Source organism: Chanodichthys erythropterus, chromosome 16, assembly GCF_024489055.1.
Source record: "Chanodichthys erythropterus isolate Z2021 chromosome 16, ASM2448905v1, whole genome shotgun sequence".
In the NCBI taxonomy this organism is placed as follows: domain Eukaryota; kingdom Metazoa; phylum Chordata; class Actinopteri; order Cypriniformes; family Xenocyprididae; genus Chanodichthys; species Chanodichthys erythropterus.
In genome coordinates this window covers 2,093,113-2,114,076 of record NC_090236.1, presented here as the reverse complement: position 1 = coordinate 2,114,076, position 20,964 = coordinate 2,093,113, and the positions used below count along the sequence as shown (strand labels likewise).

General features: G+C 39.0%; 1 protein-coding gene across 9 annotated transcripts in view; it reads left to right on the top strand.

Annotated features, from left to right (window-relative positions):
- Positions 1 to 20,964, top strand: part of LOC137002657 (zinc finger protein 521) — a 105,172-nt gene that overhangs the window by 13,759 nt on the left and 70,449 nt on the right. For 8 of the 9 annotated variants that reach the window (XM_067362450.1, XM_067362449.1, XM_067362448.1 and 5 more), the window contains one exon: positions 6,618 to 6,776. The exons of the other annotated variant lie outside the window; for it this stretch is intronic. Coding sequence is in view for 5 of the 8 variants with exons in the window: in XM_067362445.1 (XP_067218546.1) it covers positions 6,618 to 6,776 (159 nt within the window). In the remaining 3 variants the exon portion in view is untranslated. The remainder of the gene's footprint in view (positions 1 to 6,617; positions 6,777 to 20,964) is intronic. 9 annotated transcript variants of the gene reach the window in all.

Genomic DNA, 20,964 nt, shown 5'->3' with positions numbered 1-20,964 from the left:
TCTGTCTGTTATAAAAATGTGTTTTTTACTGCTCTGCCCTTGCTATTCTTTGGACGAGAATATGAGTCGAAGAGTGCATTAGACTATGTGTGTGTGTGTGTGTGTGTGTGTGTGTGTGTGTTAGAGAGATAGGACAGATTAGAGAGAGAAGATCGATATACAGAATGAACTTGTGCTGCTGGAGGAAGTAGAGAAAGGAGGAAAAAGAGAAATCACTTATTCATGGCATTTGCTGTATTGATAAAGCAGCATGCACTTTTCAAGGTCTGTCTGTTCACATATAGGCTACTTCTCTGGAATATATATTTGCATTTTATATTTTCAATATAAATTTCCATTATTTCATTTATATTTATATAGAGTTTGTTAATTGTTTGAAAAGCAATGAAGGTTGTGAAGTGTGAATTACACGCTATAAAAGGAGAACTAAAGAGATTGTCTAAATACTTTATTATGTTTTATTAAGTTCAGAAATGCTCACTTTCTATAGTAGCCTTTCCTGCTTTGTGTAGTGGCTCGTGTATTCTAGGCGAGCGTTCAAATCCTCAAATGCTCTGTTATTGATCTGTCTCACTGCAGTGCACATCAATGACTGCATCTCTAGAGAATCTCTTGCACAAGGATTGTTAAAGTTCAATCTTAAAATAACAGATCAGGTGCGGGTCATCTTTCATTGAGTTCATTCATTCGATTTGCTTATGCTTGACTTGTCATCTTGTTATGTAGTATGAACTTTTACAACATCTTTAGTGTGATGATGCAATGTGGTCACATGAATATTTGTATATATTTTACATAAAATGTGGTTCTACCACATCTATATTTACTTGCATTACTTACACACTAAAATGTACAATATTGTATGACACCATCTAAAATGTAAATAATTTACATATGATTAATTTTTCAAATACAGAAATGTTACATATCTATGAATTTTTTTATATGTATTCAATTTGCCGTTTTCACAATTCCCCTCTACAGCCCCAATATTGCCCACCAAACCCTGCCGGACTACACCTATGTGGTGGGCAGAGCATATATGGTGGCAGGTCAGGCTGATGCAAACTAAAAAAAAGAAGAAAAAAAAGAAAGGCCAACCTATTAAGGGACCTCTGTATTTAACAGGTTAATCCCTCTCCACGCTCGATTCCAAGGGGCAGCCCCAGCCGTCAATCCCGAACTCCATGTCAGCAAATGAGGCAGCAGCAAATGAGTGGTTGCCTCCCCCTCCCCATCTGACAGCTTGGGGGTCAAAGAAACACTCTCACCCAAGGACTTCCAGAAAGAAAACAGAAATCAATGCTCCTTCCTGACGCCTCTTGCACTTCGGGATACAATGGTTTCCAGTGAACGTTCCTGAGGTTCTCTTTTAGGGGCGAAGCATTCCAATTTCGGGTTCTTCCATTCAGCCTAGTGTTATCTCCCTGCACCTTTACAAAATGTATGGATGCAGCACTGGCTCTGTGAGAGTCCAGGACATTTGTATTCTCAATTACATAGACGACTGGCTCATTTTGGCAGAGAAGGCAGTTCGGCATTGAGACGTCGTTCTTCACCATATAATGTCCTTGTGGTTGCCCTATGTCAAGAAAAGGTCACTATCTCCCCAGCAGAGAACTACATTTCTGGGGGTAGTGTGGGACTCGACTACAATCGTCTCTCTGCCGGTCTTTCCCAGTTCAAGTCTGCGTGACGACCAGTCGCCTTCCATGCACCACTAAGTGGTGGACCTCTGGGGTAGCATTACCTGGTAATTTGATTCCAGCTCAGGTTAGATTCCTGCCAGGGGGATCTAGCCATGACTTTAGAAGAGTTGTCCCTGGCACTCTTCGGAGCTTTGGCCTTGGTTTATATTCATACAGGCCTTCATCCTCTTCCTGTGTTAGCGGACCAAGAAAAAACTACATCTACTTTTTATGACTCATCGGCGAGAAAGACTGACCAGTTTTTGGTATGCTTCAGGACCCCCAAGAGGGCTGCAAGAATAGCAACAAGACCTTTGTTGTGAGGTTTTATAGACTGGATCTGCTGGCTATGCAGGGGTCTTAAGTGCTTTTGTCCTGAGCTGTGCACCAGGACAGGTATTTGTCAGTATGTCAAAATGGATATTTCTTTCCTCAAATTGTTGTCATCTCGGGTTATGACTGTAAACCTTGAGAAGGGAACAAGACACTGTGTCCCTTTGCCATACTTCCTGCATGCCTGTGAGCGGTTTGCTTCAGGCTATCAAAAGCTGACATTACTGTGTTGCCAGCTTCCCTTTGTAGTTTCCATGTTACACCATCATGCGTCACAAGGTGATGCAGCACCAATCAAGATTGGACTAGTTGCACACGTGCTTCAGACACAGTCATGCTAAAGGCTTTCCCCAAAGTGTCGGCATGCGCCGCAGTGTCTCGTCCCTTCTCAGGGAACAAGGGTTACAGTCATAACCCAAGACGTTTTTAGCCAATGATTCAATATCAGTCCGAATAGGTTTGAGAAATATCACCAAGTACAAGACACCACCCACATGATCTGTGGAGAATCAACAACTGGATGACAATCTGAATGTGTTTTAACTGCAGATTTGAAAAGCCCAGTCTCACGCCCCACACCCACTCTGATCATTTAGGGTGTGTGTGGAGAACGTGAGTCAAAAACATAAGACTAGGACATTTTTAGACCCAGACAGTGTTTCACCTGCCTGTTTAAATGTATGCGATCTTCACACAGATCTTTAACAGATCACTGGAGCAGTGTGACGTTCCCTGCTGCTTCAAATGCTCCACTATCATTCCGGTCCTAAGGCCATCCTTAAAAATATTCTTGTTTGCCGTAACCCGACCGACCCTGTCAAAATAGCCTAGGCCTACATACAAACGAAGGCTACGTTCTTTCTTTTAAATAAAAACCGCCATCTATGTTTACACTATTGGTTAACGGATGTCACACTATGGCTGGTGCGTTCGCATCGTCTCAACCCGTTGAGAGACGAGACGTGCTGACAGATAAAATAATTACATGATTGTGATAGCCTACGTATATTTCTCTGATTTCTTCAAGCCGTCATATTTACCATGTTTACTATGGTAATAGCGCGCATAGTCTTGGTGATCAGAATCCACATTGGATCACAAACATAAGTTATTTAAAACACTTGCTGCTGTCTGAAAGTGAGTTGAGCTAAAATGATTTTAAAAGTCTTTAATGCTGGTGTTAGCTGGTAACCTACATGTAATCATCGGCGCCTCCGTCTCCACACACAGATAAACTCCGCCTTTGCTCGTAACCACTCCCTCTTCAAGCCCGAGCTGGCCCGCTTTGGACCAAGTTATTCGGCGGGCCGAAAAACCTGGGCCGTTGGCCCAGAGGAAGCCCCTTTTACTGTCTATGGGAATCCCCGATGAGGCACGATCAAGCCCCGGAAGTGACAGTGGAAACGTGACTGGCCCTGGCATGCACTAGCACGCCCGCTTTAGGCCCGACAGTGGAAACACGGCTGCGCCCGAAGGCACGGGTTGAAAGACCCAGTCAGTGACGTCACGATATGCTAATTTGTTTAAATTCATACCTACGTAATCACCATCACCAAAATTTTACTTTTTTTTTTTTTACATTGAAACTTGAAAAAAAAAATGTATAGACCGACCTACCGACCCTTTTTTTTTTTTTTTTTTTTTACTGTTACTGCAAACCAAAATATTTTTAAGGATGGCCTAGATTCAAAATCTGATTTAGATTCCAAATCACCGGACTTAATGACCTGTCACATCTGTGGTCATAAAGTAATTTGGAAGACTGGTGTTTGCCTCCATAAAGGACATCACTGGACCCTTGCTGGATTCCCTTCAGTTTGCCTACAGAGCAAACAGGTCTGTGAAGGATGCAGTCAACATGGGACTGCATTATATCCTGCAACATCACGACAGACCTGAGACTTACGCATAGATCGTATTTGTGTACTTTAGTTACCCCAATCTGTCAGTGCATCAATAGCTTTCTGACAAATAGGCAGCAGCTAGTTAGACTGGGAAAACACACATCCAGGACTCTCACTATCAACACTGGTGCTCCTCAAGGTTGCATCCTCTCCCCACTGCTCTTCTTCCTATACACAGATGACTGCACTGCAAAAGACCCCTCTGCCAAGCTTCTGAAGTTTGCAGACAACACCACAGTCATTGGCCTCATCCAGGATGATGATGAGTCTGCATACAGACAAGAGGCTGAGCAGCTTGCTGTCTGGTGCAGTCATTGCAACCTAGAGCTGAACATGCTTAAAACAGTGGAGATGATAGTGGACTTCAGGAGGAACACCACAGCACTCCCCTCACTCTCCATCATGAGCAGCGCTGTTGCAGCAGTGGAGTCATTCAGGTACCCCCATCTCTCAGGACCTGAAGTTAGACACTCACATAGATTCTGTTGTGAAAAAGGCCCAGCAGAGGTTGTACTTACTTTACCAGCTGAGGAAGTTCAACCTGCCACTGGATCTGCTGACACAATACCACTCAGCCGTCATTGAGTTTGTCCTGTGTTCATCTATAACTGTCTGGTTAGGTTCAGCCACGAAATCAGACATCAGGAGACTACAAAGTACAGTCCGGACTGCTGAAAGGATTATTGGTGCCCCCCTGCCCACTCTCCAGGACCTATACTCTTCCAGAGTTAGGAAAAGGGCAGGTAAAATCATCACAGACTCCACTCACCCCGACCACAACCTCTTAAAACTGTTGCAGTCTGGGTGGCACCTCAGATCACAAGGCAGAAGAACAGCTTCTTCCCACAGTGTATATTTACTTTATGAACAGTTAAATGCCTCCCAATGCATATACCTGCAAGTGCAATATCTTTGTAAATTAATTCAGTCCCATTTATTCACATTATTATTTAATCAATCAATCAATCAATCAGTTGATTGATTGATTATTATTTACAATACTGTAAATACAGGTGCATCTCAATAATTAAGAATATCATGAAAAAGATTTTTCTGTAATTTAATTAAAAAAGTAAAGCTTAAATATATTCTAGATTTATTAGACAAAGTAAAATATTTCCAGACTTTTTTGTTTTCATTTTGATGATTACAGCTTGCCGCTTATCAAATAAGTAGAATATTTAATTTCAAGTTCTATTAAATTACCATTCTCTGGGTATAAATGGATTTAGGTCAGTAATCCCAACAGCAGTCATTGGGAAGTCTGCTGAATTGACAGTTGTCCAGAAGACGATCATCAAGACCCTCTACAATAAGGGTAAGCCACAGAGGGTAATTGCTGAAAGAGCTGGCTGTTCGCAGAGTGCTGTGCCAAAGCATATTCATGGAAAGTTGACTGGAAGGAAAAAGTGTGGTAAGAAAAGGTGTACAATGACCGCAGGCTTGATAAGATTGTCAGGCAAACCCGATTTAAGAACTTAGGAGAGCTTCAAAAGGAGTGGACTGAAGCTGGAGTCAGTGCATCAAGAACTACCACGCACAGACGTCTTCAGAAAATGGGCTACAACTGTCACATTCCATGTACCAAGCCACTTCTGAACCAAAGACAACGTCAGAAGCGTCTTACCTGGGCTAAGGAGAAAAAGAAATGGACTGTTGCTCAGTGGTCCAAAGTCCTCTTTTCAGATCAAATCAAGGTCCCAGAATCTGGAGGAAGAGTGGAGAGGCACAGAAACCATGTTGCTTGAAGTCCAGTGTGAAGTTTCCACAGTCAGTGATGATTTGGGCTGCCATGTCGTCTGCTGGTGTTGTCCACTGTGTTTTCTGAAGTCCACAGTCAGGTTTTTGTTAAATGTGAGCTAAAATCATCACAATTAAAAGAACCAAAGACTTAAAGTACTTCAGTCTCTGTGCATTGAATTTATTTAATACACGAGTTCCACAATTTGAGTTGAATTACTGAAATAAATGAACTTTTCCATGACATTCTAATTTATTGAGATGCACCTGTATGTTCATAATCTGTAAATATGTTTATTCTGATTAAACCTATCCGTCTTTATACTTTTTATATATATAATATATGTGTAATGGAGTATTTAATACCAAGGTAAATTCCTTGTGTGTGCAAGCACACTTGGTAATAAAGCAATATTTGCATCAGGGTCCTGATCACCTCTTCTTGTTTATTTTGCGGCTGATAGTATATTAAATCTTTTTAAATCTTGTGACTCAACCAATTTGGCTGATCGTTACAGTCTTATGTAATGGTATATTCAGTTTCGTTTCTAGAGGACCACATCCTACAGAGTTTATTTCCAATCATGCTCTTAGAGCATAGATCTAATGTCAGCCAATCAAACACCAGCTTTGTGAACACCTCTTCCTACATTAAGTGCATTACTTAAACAAGAATGCATTGTTGTAGTCAAAGGCCAATCCATGACAATTTGTCCACCACAGTGGCTGGTGGATAAAATTACCTTCAATAGCCTGGTGGCAAGTGTTAATTTCCCACCATGGTCATACTTGCTAATAAAAAGAAATGCAAGTAATCAATACAATTACTGCTTGAGCAAAAAGATCTCTATTATCTCTGATAATGCCTGCTTGTCTTCTGGGATAATGTGAGAACAGATCTTAAGCTAGGGGTCACCGTTGATGACCATCTCTGGTGTGCTTGATCTCTCAGATCCAGACGCTGTTGCTGAGATTGAGTCAAAGGATGAAGGAAATGGCCATCTGAGGAGCCAGATCTGTCCCGAAGAGGAGGAAGAAGAGGAGGAAGAGCAGGTGTTTGAGCCCCTGAGCACACTCATTCCACACAAGACTCATCAGTGTCACCTCACAGGTAAATAGGGACCACACTATATACATACATATACATCTTTAAATTAGACACACACCATCACTTTAGGCTCTTTGGAATTGCTCGATGATAAGTGATAACAGACAAAAATGTTTCAAATGTTTTCAAAAATATTCTATTTTATAATTTGAATACTGATTTATTAAGAAATACCTTGACATTTCTGCATTCAGCCAATGAGTAGGAATTAGTTGTAGATCCACTCAAAACAGAAACATGAAAGTGTACATGACCACAATCAATTTAACACTATGTCATATGATGCTCAGATCTGGCTCATATCTACCATGTTCAGATGTTGCAGCAGATGTTGCTTCATTATTATTTTCATTCACTGCTTTATTGCAGTTTGTTGCTTAAGTGTAACTTTTACATAAACATTTTAGGTTTGGTGCCTACGTTGGAGATTAGTTTTCTATATGTCAGTACTTGTACATAATTGATTTGATCAACGACTTCTCTGCAGACTTCTGCCATCAGAGCAACCCCTCATTAAAAACCCCCATTTCGCTGACAAATACATCTTAATTGTACAGTACTTGAGATGATGTTTTAAATGAGTTCCCTGTGGAGTCCAAAAAGTAGAATGTAATAGTTATTTGGGAATGTTGCATATCTGAGGAAGAACAGAGAAGTGTGCAGGTGAAAACCGGTTTAGAAGCAGATCAGTGTGAATGATTAAATAAGTTGCTGCTTCAAATGTGTTACAGCCGTGTCACAATGAGGAGCTTGAATTCACTACTTTTATTACATTTTCACAGATTAAATTCAGCTCAAAATACCAGAGAGATCACTTATTATACCATGTTGTAAATGCCCATTTTTGAGTGGAAGAAAAGCTTGTTTTCGTGCATGTATCTTTAAATGCAAATGTGCTGCTGTTCCCCACCCCACTTTTTTCCAGAAGAGGGTGGAGCCTTTACAATTTGTGACTCGGATACTCTACCATTTGTTAGGTTTTGGTTATCATCTGTATTGCAGCCATGGTCACGTGACATTGCAGTTTTTTGCCATCATGAAAGTATTTGCATGCATTTTAAAGCCAGTTTAAACAGTTTAAACTTCTGATATATGGTTTTCTGTGTGCACACATCAAGTACCTGCACAGAAAGCTAGCTGTAAAACCAGAAAATCACTCACTGCTCTTGATTAAATAACTTTAGTAGTTTTAATAAGAATACATTTCTTACTTGAATGCTACTGTTAAATGGTCTGGCGAGGAGATAAGCATGGCAGACTGTGTACAGCAGTGTTAATTTTGTTAACGAAAACTGACGAAAAATGTTCGTTGACCACCTTTTTTTCCATGACTAAGACTAGACGATGAGTGACGACATCAATGTCATTTAACAATAACTGTGACTAAATCAACACATGCAATATCGTTGACGAAAAAAAGATGAGACTGAAATATGGCTAAAAGACTAAAAACTTTACCAAAATCACTCTTTTGAAATCACATTTTGTTTTTGTCTAATAAAGGAGACAAGACATTACAGACTGTTTTTATGAGCATTCATGCTTACGGTTGCCAGATATCCAGAATTTAAACCCAAAATCAGAGCTTTTCTGTTAAAAAAAAACAAAAAAAAAACACGTTTTACTTAATCAACCACACATGCGCTCTCTCTACACTTAGGAAGAAACGCAGATGATCTGAAAACATAGACAAGTAAACTGGAGTTCAGCGATCTTAATTTGAGATTTTCTACTTAAATTAAAGTGTCATTCAGTTGGTCTATATTGTGCTGCTCGTTTGCTGACTAAATCTACGACCAAAGTGTAGGCTGATATCCAGCAATCGCTCTCAAACTGACGTAAGTTACGCAAACAAAAAAGTGGGTGGATTTTTGCCATTATAGGCTTGTTGTTTACACACACTATGGACACACACTGATTTTTGCTCAATAGTTCCCCTTTAAAGTGTAACTGCCGATTTTCAACCCGCTTTGTATTGTTATAATGCTGGTAGTATATGTAAAAAATGAACAAGGTTTACTCATTCTCTGTGTTACTTTGACCAAGAAATTTTTTGTAGTTTTTACGAAAGCCTTGGAGACTTTTGACAGCTCCAGGGCTTTCATGCAAACTACAGATTATACTTCTGCATTTTTGTATCCCTGCCCACTGACAGTCAGATAGACAGAGGACTATTAATAGAACAGTTATTGTAAGGGTAAACTATGTTTACTCTTTAAACAGCTTTATATTAAAAATGGAACACTGGCAGCTTTGTTACCTGTACATGATTTGTGTTTTCTTACCTGGTTCATTCAATTATTTGTTCATGAAATGGACTATACTTGTCTCACTGTATTTTGTTTAAGGGCTGTCAGTTGATTAAATAATAATGAATTAATCACACACACTTACAGATAATTGTGATTAAAATGCTTACATTAAAATTTCATCATATATATTTTACCACATTAAATCTCTAAATTAGTGTGGAAACAACATAAAGTCAGTATTTTAAATACTTGATATTTTAAATACTGATACTTGTTATTACAGTATTATTGAAAATACAGAACTAAACTGCTTTCTTTATTTATTTAGCAATTCAGTTATTTATCAGTTTATTAACAATTGCAGAAAATGTAAAACAACATTAAAAACTTACTTTAATTTAAGTTCATTTAGGTCTTAATTTACATTTAATTGTCTATAGATGTGCTTTAGCCAGATGGTGCTTGCAATGTGCAAACGTCCTACATATGGGACTCAGGTCTCACATGGCGTAATTGTTTTAATTACTTTTAATGTGTTAAACAACAAACATTAAAGAGGTGTTTGATTATGATTTCACTTTTTTAACTTTAGTTAGTGTGTAATGTTTCTGTTAGAGCATGAACAACATCTGCAAAGTTACGACGCTCAAAGTTCAATGCAAAGGGAGATTTTCTTTTAAAGAATTTGCTGTTTAAGGACTACAACAAATGGCTGGTAGGGACTACAACGGGCTTCTTCCTGGGTTAGTGACATCAGTAACTGGGTTAGTGACATCACTAACCCTAAAATGAACATAAACCCTGCCCCCGAGAACACGCAACAAAGGCGGTGAGCCCATGTTGGGCTGCTTTAGACAAGAGGTAGAGTTGTTGTAGTAGAGTGTTGTTGCCATGCCATCATTTTACGCTGGACTGCTTCAAAAATGAGGGACAATTCAATGCTGGATTTGCACAAAAGATTAACATGACGGCCCATGCTAGTCGATGAGTTGAATTAACTCCACAGCAACAACATTAATTTATCCACTAACCATTCAGAAATGTCCAGTTGCATTCTGAAAGTTGTAACTTCTCCCTGAACCTCTCCATTAGTGTCTGACTCTGGTTTGAACAATGTAAGGCTGAACACCGTTACTGACAATCGTCATTTTGGCTGTGTAAGATTCTCCATCTTTGTTGTTGTTGAGCAACTGAAGTGTGAGCTGTTAAAGGTCTGCCCTCTTTTGGAAAGTGGGCCAGGAGCAGCAGCTCATTTGCATTTAAAGGGACAAAAACTGCTCACACCCAAATAGGGGCAACTTTGACAAGTAATAATAAATGTTCTGTCAGGACCACTGTCGTCAAAGATGACTTGCAGTTAACATACAGTTTGGATTGGTGTGGATTCTCTATCATCTTCTTAATATCCTTTGTGTGATGAGTGCAGATCTCATGTTTCAGGTCACATGTTTCAGGTTATTTCCAAATCGAGCAGTTTATAATCGGTGAATTAGTGTGTTTGTTCAAGAACTTGAACATGAAGTGAAATCTGTGTCAATTCACTAAATTCCGGATTACACAATTCATAGTGGTCTCGCCCGCCGAATTCGCCATTTAATTAGCTCCTGAGCAATGCAATAAAGCTGCTGATAATACTTAATGGTACTTAATACTTAATATATACGAATGGTGTCGTATTCCTATAGGTCATTGTGAATCAGCTGAGCGTCACCTGATGCGAGCTTGACTGGTGTGACCTGCCAGAATTAACACTATACGCTTGATATCTGTGGGGTATTTTGAGCTGAAACTTCACAGACATATTCTGGGAACACCAGATACTCATATTACATCTTGTAAAAGTGGCATTATATTTATTATATTGCCAGCAAGATCTTTATCATGAGGTCAAGGTTTGGCTGGTTAACATGGTGTAGTTAGCCCAGCTAGTACAGTACATGCAGTGACTACATTCATGGGCCAAAAGTATCCTTCTCCATTGAGGACTAGTGAAGGTCTTGAGACTGTGCACGGTCTAGTGCTACCATCAGCCAGTCTGCATTGTCATGATGTCATTTCGCTGAGGCTGCAGAGTTATTAGACACATGACATTAGTGGCTCAGGTGATTGGCTCAAAACCTTGTCTGCCCAGATCTGATCGCCCATGAGCACAGATGGAAGCAAGCAGGTTGTGTATTTGCCTGATCCAGGTGAGATGATTGCAAATGCTTACAAATAGCTTTCTCCAGGTAACCCTGATGTTTTTTTGGGGAAAACAACACAATAAAATATTTGTTGTATTCCTCATATCTCAGATAGTATATATTTAATATGGTGCAGGGAACACTGACTAAGGGTATGCAAAAAGATTTTCCAACATAAAAATGATTTTCACACGAGAAAAAGGCACAAAGAGAGAGGCAGTAAGAGATGTCACGTGTCACCTCGATCAATGGCTGCCTTCGTCTCAGCCTGGTCCAGAGCAGCTTTAACACCTCTCTGTGCACTTAAGACATGACCACTGCATTGCGTTATGGGAATGGGCCGATGGATCCACCCGTGTCCCTGATGTGATTGGACTATTGATCGTGCTAATGCAAAACTGCAGAAGCAGAGAGATGGAGGGAGAGAGACAGCTATAGGAATGTCTCCCACAGGACCTGCTGTCTTCCACAGGAATGGTAAAGGAAGAATATCTGCACCCCCCCCCCCCCCCCCCCAACATTCCTCATACTAACCCCCCAACCTGGCTGGCTGTTTTCACGCCGCAGGGGTGCTGCAAATGCTTGTGCGGGGCTGAAGCGCTGCATCTCTGGGGAGGGTGTCTTTCTGCCGGGGTAGAATAGTAGGAAAGCTCCCCAGAGGGGGATGGGAGAGGAATGTTTACCTCTTAAAGCTCTCAGCATCGGTGGGTTCTGGCTCCGGCCCGACTGAGGATTGAGTTTCTGTGGCTGGTTTCAGCATCCTGTCGGTTCAGCCGCTGCTGTCCTCAGGGAGGCTGGAAATGCAACAGCTGTCCATCTCCACATAAACGCTCAGTGATACAGCTCCTCAAGGTCACCATCATAGGCATTTAACAGATACTTCTTTGTGTAAATTGCTACAAGGCACACTTATCCAGTTAAATGGAGAAAAAAATATTTTACTGGATTGATCATATGCTGCTTTCATGCCATGTTGTAATTATGGTATATGAGATGACAACACATGATGCTCTGCTCGGAGCTGTTCATGTCCTTGGACTCGGAATTATGCGTGTCTATATCAACACCAATATGAATCTGCATTGGTCAGGTGGTACAGCGGTCGCATGGTACAAGTCAGATCTCTCAGAAAATTCAGAGGTTAATTATGAGTTCTACAAGGACATGAACACTTTCTACATGTCAGAATCTCATAATTATGGTTATAATTATGGCCATATTGCTATTCCCAACCAACAGAGGGCATCATTGATTGACAGCTAAAACCTTGACCTAAATAACCTGATTTGCAGCTTATTAGTTGCATAAGATTAGATTTTTAGGATATTTTTATGTAAATTAATTGTTACTTTGTAGGTTATCTTTAATGTTTATGGTCTTTTCAGGCAGGATAATACATATATATATCTGCAAGCAGCTATAAGCAATAAATAAAATATAACAATATTTATAATATAATAATAAATATAGCTGCAAGCAGCGATGATGGGCCCAAGCCCTGGCGCCACACCGGTATCTTCAGGGCAACAGTGCATGACAGGCAATATGCATTTAAAGCAGTTAAATGTAAAACGACTGTGTCAAACAGTACTACAAATGAACTGGTTATATGTCTTTATTTTGATATCTAAATTAAGATATTTCTTATCCTGTAATGCAGGCAACTGCAGACTAATCTCTAAAGGCCCTATTTTAACGATCTGAGTGTATGGTCGGAAGCACATGGCACAGGTTCACTTAGAGCATAGTTTAACGATGGGAAAAATGGTCGGCGCGCCAGGCTCTCCCTCAATCGGTAATGTGCAATAAACCAATCAGAGTCTCATCTCCCATTTCCTTTAAAAGCCAGGTGCACTGCACCATGGTGGATTTGCTATTTACCTGTGGGATTTGAAAGCAGAAAGAGTGAATGCTTCTACAGAGAGAACTTTTTATTTTGAATATTTACACATTTTTTATATTTTTAAAAATTGCTGCTGCGTGTCCCTGTGTGTGTAACAAGCTCAGTGTATGCACATTGTGTACTCGCCTAAAGGCACATATTACTAATGCGCCCTTTAAATAACAAAAATAAATAAAAAAATATAATACTACAAAATACTAAATAGCAAATGCACTCATGCCCCTGGGGCGTGCTGTTCTGAAAATGAGGTGTGGTCAGGAGCATTGTTAGCGCGTTGCTATTTTGAGGCAACTGAAAAGGACTACGCCATTGACCAACAAAAACCTGGTCTAAAGTCAATGGCGCAGTCGTTTTCAGTTGCCTCAAAATAGCAATGCGCTAACAATGCTCCTGACCACACCTCATTTTCAGAACAACTTTGGAGCTGTAGTTAAAAATTCAGAACTTGATTAAAAAAAATCCACATTCAAACAAAAATATTTGACTTCCTGTTTGTCGGAGCTAATGACTGTTCGGTTCAATGAGATTAATATATATATAGAGTTTCATGCAATTTGAATGACTTGGACTCACAATTGTCACATCCATGTGCCTCCTTCAAAGAGGAATGTACAGTACAGGAAGACTTAAGATACAAAAATGGTGACTTGTTAGGAAATGCTTTCTCATTAAAACCAGATAACTTCTTACTGATTCAATAAAATGTCTGGGGATAGCAATATGGCTGTGCGGTGACATCATAAACCATCCAGTTCTCTATTACAGATCAGTGGCTTAGACCTAGATTAGATTATCTAAAAATTCTTCCATTCTAAATTTTTTAATTAAACATTGTTTAAAAAAATAATCAACTACATTTAAAAAGTCTTACTGAAGTGCCTGGAAAGTGAAGCGTTATTCAATGTGTTGACATAATTTCTACTGAAACAGAAAGACAGGGTGGGACATATCGAGCAGCTTCTCCCCTTTATTGAAAATAGCCAATAACATTAAATTTATATCACACCTTGGCCAGAGCTGTTGAGCACGGTAAAGCCACATTTGACAGCTTATGACAGACACAGTCGAATAGATTCCCCCTTTAGATTTATTATGAAACTATTACTAAAGTAAAATGGTGACCATAATCATGCTGAGGATGTGTGGTTTGAAAAGTGTGTAATTTATGTTGTTGCATGGCACCGGAGTTATCTCTTCTACTCCTCAGTGCTGTTTCTAATGCAGAGTCTGTCTAACCGTTTCTCCTCCTAATCTCCTGCATATCGCTTTAAAATATAGCATTCTGTGTGGAATTCAAATGGGTCCAATATGTGTTTTGTGGTCTGCTCCGAAGTGAAGCTGAAGTGCAGAATGATGTCATCAAAATAGTTGATCCATATTGGTGGAAGTGAGAGGCTGTAAGTTTTGAATGCTTATATCTTATACAGTAAATGTGAATTTTGTCATTGTTTTGGAGGGAGCACACTAGACTTTCAAGGGGTCATAAACTGCATTGTTTTATTGTTTTATAATGTTTCCTGGTGTGCACTTATAACGTTTGTATGCTTTTTACATAAAAATTGTCATAATTTAGAAATAAAAGGCATTTTTGCTGCCCTGATTTTAGCCCTGTTTTAAGGGGCATGTCTGCTGTGAGACTTCAGTGTAAACGCCCACTGCTGTGATTGGCTGATATCTTTCCATTTAAAAATAGCCAAGTATTACTCTCTCTTTTTAGCATGTTTTTACTATTACAGCTCTCAAGGTTAACTAATCGTGAAAAGTGCTGCATTACATTTAGATCTATGGCATTATATTTAGATTTTGGCATGAAAGGTTGCAATAATGAACAGACATGTTGAGCGCATGAAAGCAGTGATCTCGTCATTGCAACTCAATTTCTGCATAACTAACAGTGCAAACACGATATAACTAAAAGATTTGTTGAATAAAACGGGAGTTTTGGTGCATGTTCAGAACTCAGTCACTGATAAACTTGCGCTGTTTGATTGACAGCTCCAGCAATTGTAAAGGGAGATTTCTTTGATCGCTTTCTTTATATAATTTAATCACTGTTTAAATAAAAGATTATTTTCATCCTACTAAGAGAAACAACATGAAGTTGACCTTTAAAGGGGTGGTTCATTGCAATTTCACTTTTTTAACTTTAGTTAGTGTGTAATGTTTCTGCTTGAGCATAAACAGTATCTGCAAAGTTACAGCGGTGAAAGTTCAATGCAAACGGAGATATTTTCTTTTAAAGAATTCTCTGTTTAAGGACTACAACAAATGACTGGTAGGGACTACAATAAGATTCTTCCCGGGTTGGTTACATCACTAACCCTATAATTTACATAAACCCTGTCATAAAAGCAAGATGACAATGACAAGTTATAAGTTATATTTTCAATTTGAAAAATAACTTTTATATTGATGGATTAATTGCATTTAAAAAAAAAAAAAAATAAAAAAATAAAAACTCATGGATTTATGGCATTTTGGGGGAAAAATAATCCGTTTTTATAATAAACCTTTTAAAATCAAAATGTAGATTTGAATTTTTTATGTTTTTATAACCAAAAGATGCTATGTGAAAGTTTGAAACAGAAAATAGTGATTTTCATCTTGCCACTTTCTTGATAAAAAAAAAAAAACACCTTTTTACTCAAATTAATGAAAATGGAGTTATTGCGTTTTGGAACCAAACTCTTCATATATTCTCTGGCTCTGTAAGCATCTTACAATAGTTCCCACAAGAGCGATGTATAGATTATTATGGCAGAATATGGTAATCAATAACTTCAATCAATAAGATGGTTAACTACACATCAACTGCATAAATTCATCAACTAACCGTTCAGAAACGTCCTGTTGCATTCAAAATATTGTCACTACTTTTTGATTGTCTCCATCATTGTCCGACTCCATTTTGTACATAAAAGACTGAACAGTTTCTGATATTTTTAGTGAGTCTGCTAAGTGCTAACACGAGCTCCTGAGACTCCGCCCCCTTTTGAGAGCAGCATCTCATTTGCATTTAAAGGGAAACACACAAAACGGAGCGTTTTTGCTCAGCCTCAAAAAGTGACAACTTTAACTTGCTATAAAAAAATTATCTTTAGGGTATTTTGAGCTAAAACGTCACCTACACACTCTGGAGACATCAGAGACTTATTTTATCTTGTAAAAGTGGCATTATACAACCCCTTTAAGCACTGGTTTGATTTACTGTCACATAGACATGACACAAGAATATCTGACTGTACATGAATTATTACATATCAGATCAGGCATTAGAATGAACACAGTTACTTACATGTTGTTGCATTACTTTCGAGTCCATATTGTAAAAGTCTGTTTGCAAAGCCTGCCTCAAAATGCAATTGATTTATAAAAGAATCTGAATACTAAATACTAATAAATATAGCTCAACTGAGACATTCATACTGTTGAAAATAAATAACCATATTCCAAGCATAAGGATCCTTTGGAAGATAATGCTATTTTTGCCCTGTTGTATTGCTATTCTCTCCTCCTCATCTGAATAACACGCCAGTGGGCGGGGCTAACGTTGCAATGATGAAGTAGGCATTGATTTCTTCAGTGGTAGGCAGCGTTTTACCTGTCATTAAAGGATCAATCGTTCAATCGGCCTGGTGTCAATAAAAGCTTTTATTGGACTAACAAGGAAGTTTTCAGTTCTGAAACGTACAGGATATTCTTATGGTATGAATACCTCTTATATATCAAAAGCTCAAGGAAAAGATGATTTCTCAATTCATGACCCTTTTAAGCTTGTCTACGTGACATAATTTTCGTCATCAGGAGGGTCCGTGGATGATGCACGAACAACAGCAGTGAACAAAGGTGAATGTTGAGACAGAAGAGTCCATTAGGTGGCAATACAGTTTTTCAATGCAGTTGTGATGTACTGTGCAGTAGATGAAGAAGAGCGATACAAAACAACACAAAGCAGCAAATCATTCTCCATCGTTTTTGCTTTGGTTCTTGTTCTAAACTTTGCATGCAATGGCAGATCCACTACTTCTCTACATACTTCCGCTACTTTTGTTCTATCCTTGCAAGGGAATGTCCTGTAATTGACACAAATCAGTGCTGCCCTCTGACATCCTGTAGAGTAGATAAAAAATTGTGCTACATGTTGAACTCATCCACCCCTGCTCATCTGTGGTTGAGTGTACTTTTAAAGCTGTGCGAAAACAACTGTGCGTGAGATGAAGTGGAACCCAGGCCTTTAGCAGGCACTATTTACTGCTCTCCTCCCATTATCTTTTGAGCGTGAAAACATACATTTAGGGTCTAAAACAGAAAACTTAAGTAAGGTTTGGGAAATTTTAACATGTATAATGGATCTGATGAAGCCACAGGCTGAGGATCCATTTGCGAGAGGCTTTATTGATAAATGTAATGCGGTATGGTGGCATATGAAGTACTCAAATCTTGTACTTGAATTTAAGTGCAGACACTCCAGTATTACTCCAGTAAAAGGGTGAGTACTCCTTTTACATGTCTACTCACTTTTAAATGTAGATACTGATCTTTAAGGGCTAAACTTTCCTTCAATCAATTGATATGCTTCTTCCTAGTGCTTAAATGCCTGTTTAAGAAGAGAGGAGTCTAATATCACAGGCAGACAGAGAGCTTAAATAGATTAGAGCTCAGTCTGACATTATGAGTAATCAGCTAGCCAGCAGTAAGAAAGATAGTGGATGTACACATTAAATATGCATGATTGCATTTGCAAATATTTTGTTAGGAAAATATTTTATATTTTTATTAAAAGATTTTATCAAATCAATATCAAATCAATTAAAATGTACATGTATGTTGATGACAACATACTGTATAAAAAGTGTTAATTTATAAACTTAAGAATAAATTGAAAACCTAGTAGTTTTATTTCACTTTAAAACTATTACGAAAGCAGAGACGATGCACTATGCAATAATTTTTGCTTAACAACAAGCCACGCAATATCGCGTTCATTATCGAAGGCGATACATCTGCGATATGAACGTGATATTGCGTGGCTTGTCCGTGAACTACGGCTCTGTCTATTAAATGCCGCTCCATTTGAAAGCAGGTGATGGCGATTTAGCGGTAATCAGGGAACCGGCTTTACTGCCAAAATGCGCGTGACAATCACATGCGATATATCCCCCAGCCCTAATTCTAGCTGTGAAAATAACCAACGAACGCAATCAGAGAGAGAGGTTTTCCCGCTGATGACAACTGAGTGGACAGCGCAAAGAGCGGGCTTCATCAAGTCGGTAAACACAACTACACCAGCAAGGATTGCATGTTGAGAGCGCATCAAATGCATGAGCAATCTCTCCACTCACAGGCGGATTCCCTTGCACAAAACTGGACGCGCACGAGCTCTCGCTCAGATATCACATCTGCGCGCTCAAACTTTTGTCCTCCTGCATGTGCAGCCGTGAATCTAGAATTGTCTTCTCTCAAGGATTTAATGTCATAAGTGCAACAATATAGTGTGGGCACCCACCGGCAGAAACATTAATCGGCTCATATGCCAAGTTTGCCAACAAATGTAAATCGATATTTACATAGCGTAATAGTTGAAAATAGTTGTCTCATGTGTCCCGCATTGCCCCGCAAAATCACATCTACTGTCCTGCAACAGATCAATAGTCAGGTGGTCACCCTAGTCTAAAGTCACAATGAACACTTTTCCTCTTTTATTTACAATTTCCTCGCGCGCTGCGGCACTCATTTTCTGCTTATCAGTCGCCGGTTTTATCGAACACATTTTATATTGATATCGATCACATGTCCATCGCGATACATATCGTTAGCGTTTTATCGCCCAGCCCTACTAAAGAGTCATGAGCGCGCGCAGCTTTTGTGTAGAGATCGTCTTCTGCAAGCTGCAACATCAATATTAATAAAAAGGGAACAAACATGTTCATGTTGTTTACATTTTATGCACTTGCATAAACAAACTGCCAACATAACACAGACATCTGATACAGTTTTACTCACTGCCCATGATCTGAAAATCAAGCGCTGAACTGGGACTTGTTTACAAAGTATTCATCACCGAAATTCCCGGGAACAACTACGTTGCTGCCCTTTAAAAACAAACTTCATCCACTGTTCCCTTGATGCTGGGTTCTTTGGGAAGCTGAAAAAGGTAATCTTTTCCTCACAACCAAAAACACAATCCTTTGGTGAGAGGAACTGTCGTCTCATTTTAGAGGCTGCGTCCTGCGGAGGTCACATTTGAAGGCTGCCTACGTCATGAAGGATGTCTTATTTAAGAAAAGTAACCTTAATAAAATTGACTGATATTCATTGTGAGGTGTAAAATACTGTCATTTCTTTCTTACTTTGCAATCTAATGGTTATTTTTCTTAAATGAGACTGCCTCGATGATGTATGAAGCCTTCAAAGGGTGCAGCCCCTGAATTGGGACACAGCCATTGTTGAAAAATCTCTCGGCTTCCGTATCCCAAAACGAAATGTGTTGATGAGCAGCTCTTGCTCTGGGTGGTGTGTGTGTGCACGCTTATCAGGGAGAAGTGCCTATACAAGGAATTTCACCCTTTATGACGTGATACAGGCCATTCTCAAAAAAAAAAAGAAAAAAAGGCAAGACTTGTCCACCACTTTGGCCATGTTTAGCATGAGAATGCAACTCTTTAACATTGTAAATATGTCAGAATGCGTGAAATAGCATTACATCCCCCTTTAAAAACAACAACTTTTAATTTTGAACTTTCTTAATAATCAAGCTGTTATTAACTGCATTGAAACAAACTGTTTATGATTGTTTTTGTTTTGCAACGTTCAGAAGCTCTTTTTAACTGATTTTAACCAATTTGTGTATAGATATTTTGAAACAGGACACATCCTCACAGCTCATACTCTTTACAACCTTTTACTGGTTTGTGCTTGCTCTCCATCTGTAGCTCTCATTGACACATTTTCTGAGCAGCTCATGTTTGATCTCTCCTCAGGACTATCACATGAGCAGATAACATCTCTCTGACAATAGCGCTGTAGTCTCGAATCAAAAAGCTCATATCAATGACAAAGCTACTCATTTGATTTCTTTCTTTTTTTTTTTTTTGAAGCATGATCCCATGCATCATTGTCTTCTGAAAAAAATGTCAAACCACAACATAACACATAATTTCATAAATATAATTTCTGTCATGACACGTTGAGGAATCTTCTGCCACTGCTGTTTTATCAGTGTCACAAATTAATGAACTCATCATTAATGAATTCATCATTTATCTTGTGCATGGTCGTGTTAGTTATGAATGTGTATCTGTACTGTGTGCTCAGTCTCCGTGTTCAGTGCAGACCATGTTAAAGCCAAAGTGTCATTAGATATTCAAAGCAGCTACAGTCTCAGGAGACATATCTATTCCTCTTCCTCTCTCTCTCTGTTTCTCTCCTGAGCTTCACACTGCACATCCTATCCTGCTCCATATAAACTATTCATTGAGCTTTGTCTACTATCCATAGCTCTTCTCTGTAGCGATGCATATAAAGAAAAACAGCTGAGCTATCTTTTTATGTTTCTGGACTTAAGCCAATGGCTTAAGCTTACTTTGCTTTCTATTGGCTGCAACATACAGCAACTTTTAAGAATCATCAAATGTGAAAGCATGCTCAATTTGACACTTTTAGAAAATTATTGCTGGCAATCTTTGGTCAAGACTGTGACAACAGCCGTCTTTGAACTCGCTGTACGACATAGGACCATTGTTTAGGAGCCACGATCACAGAAATCACCATGATTGTTTCACAATGGCAATCAGCTGAAAATCATGCTTCCCAGGGTTTAGAGATTGGTGATTGGCTGTTTTATTATTAAGATG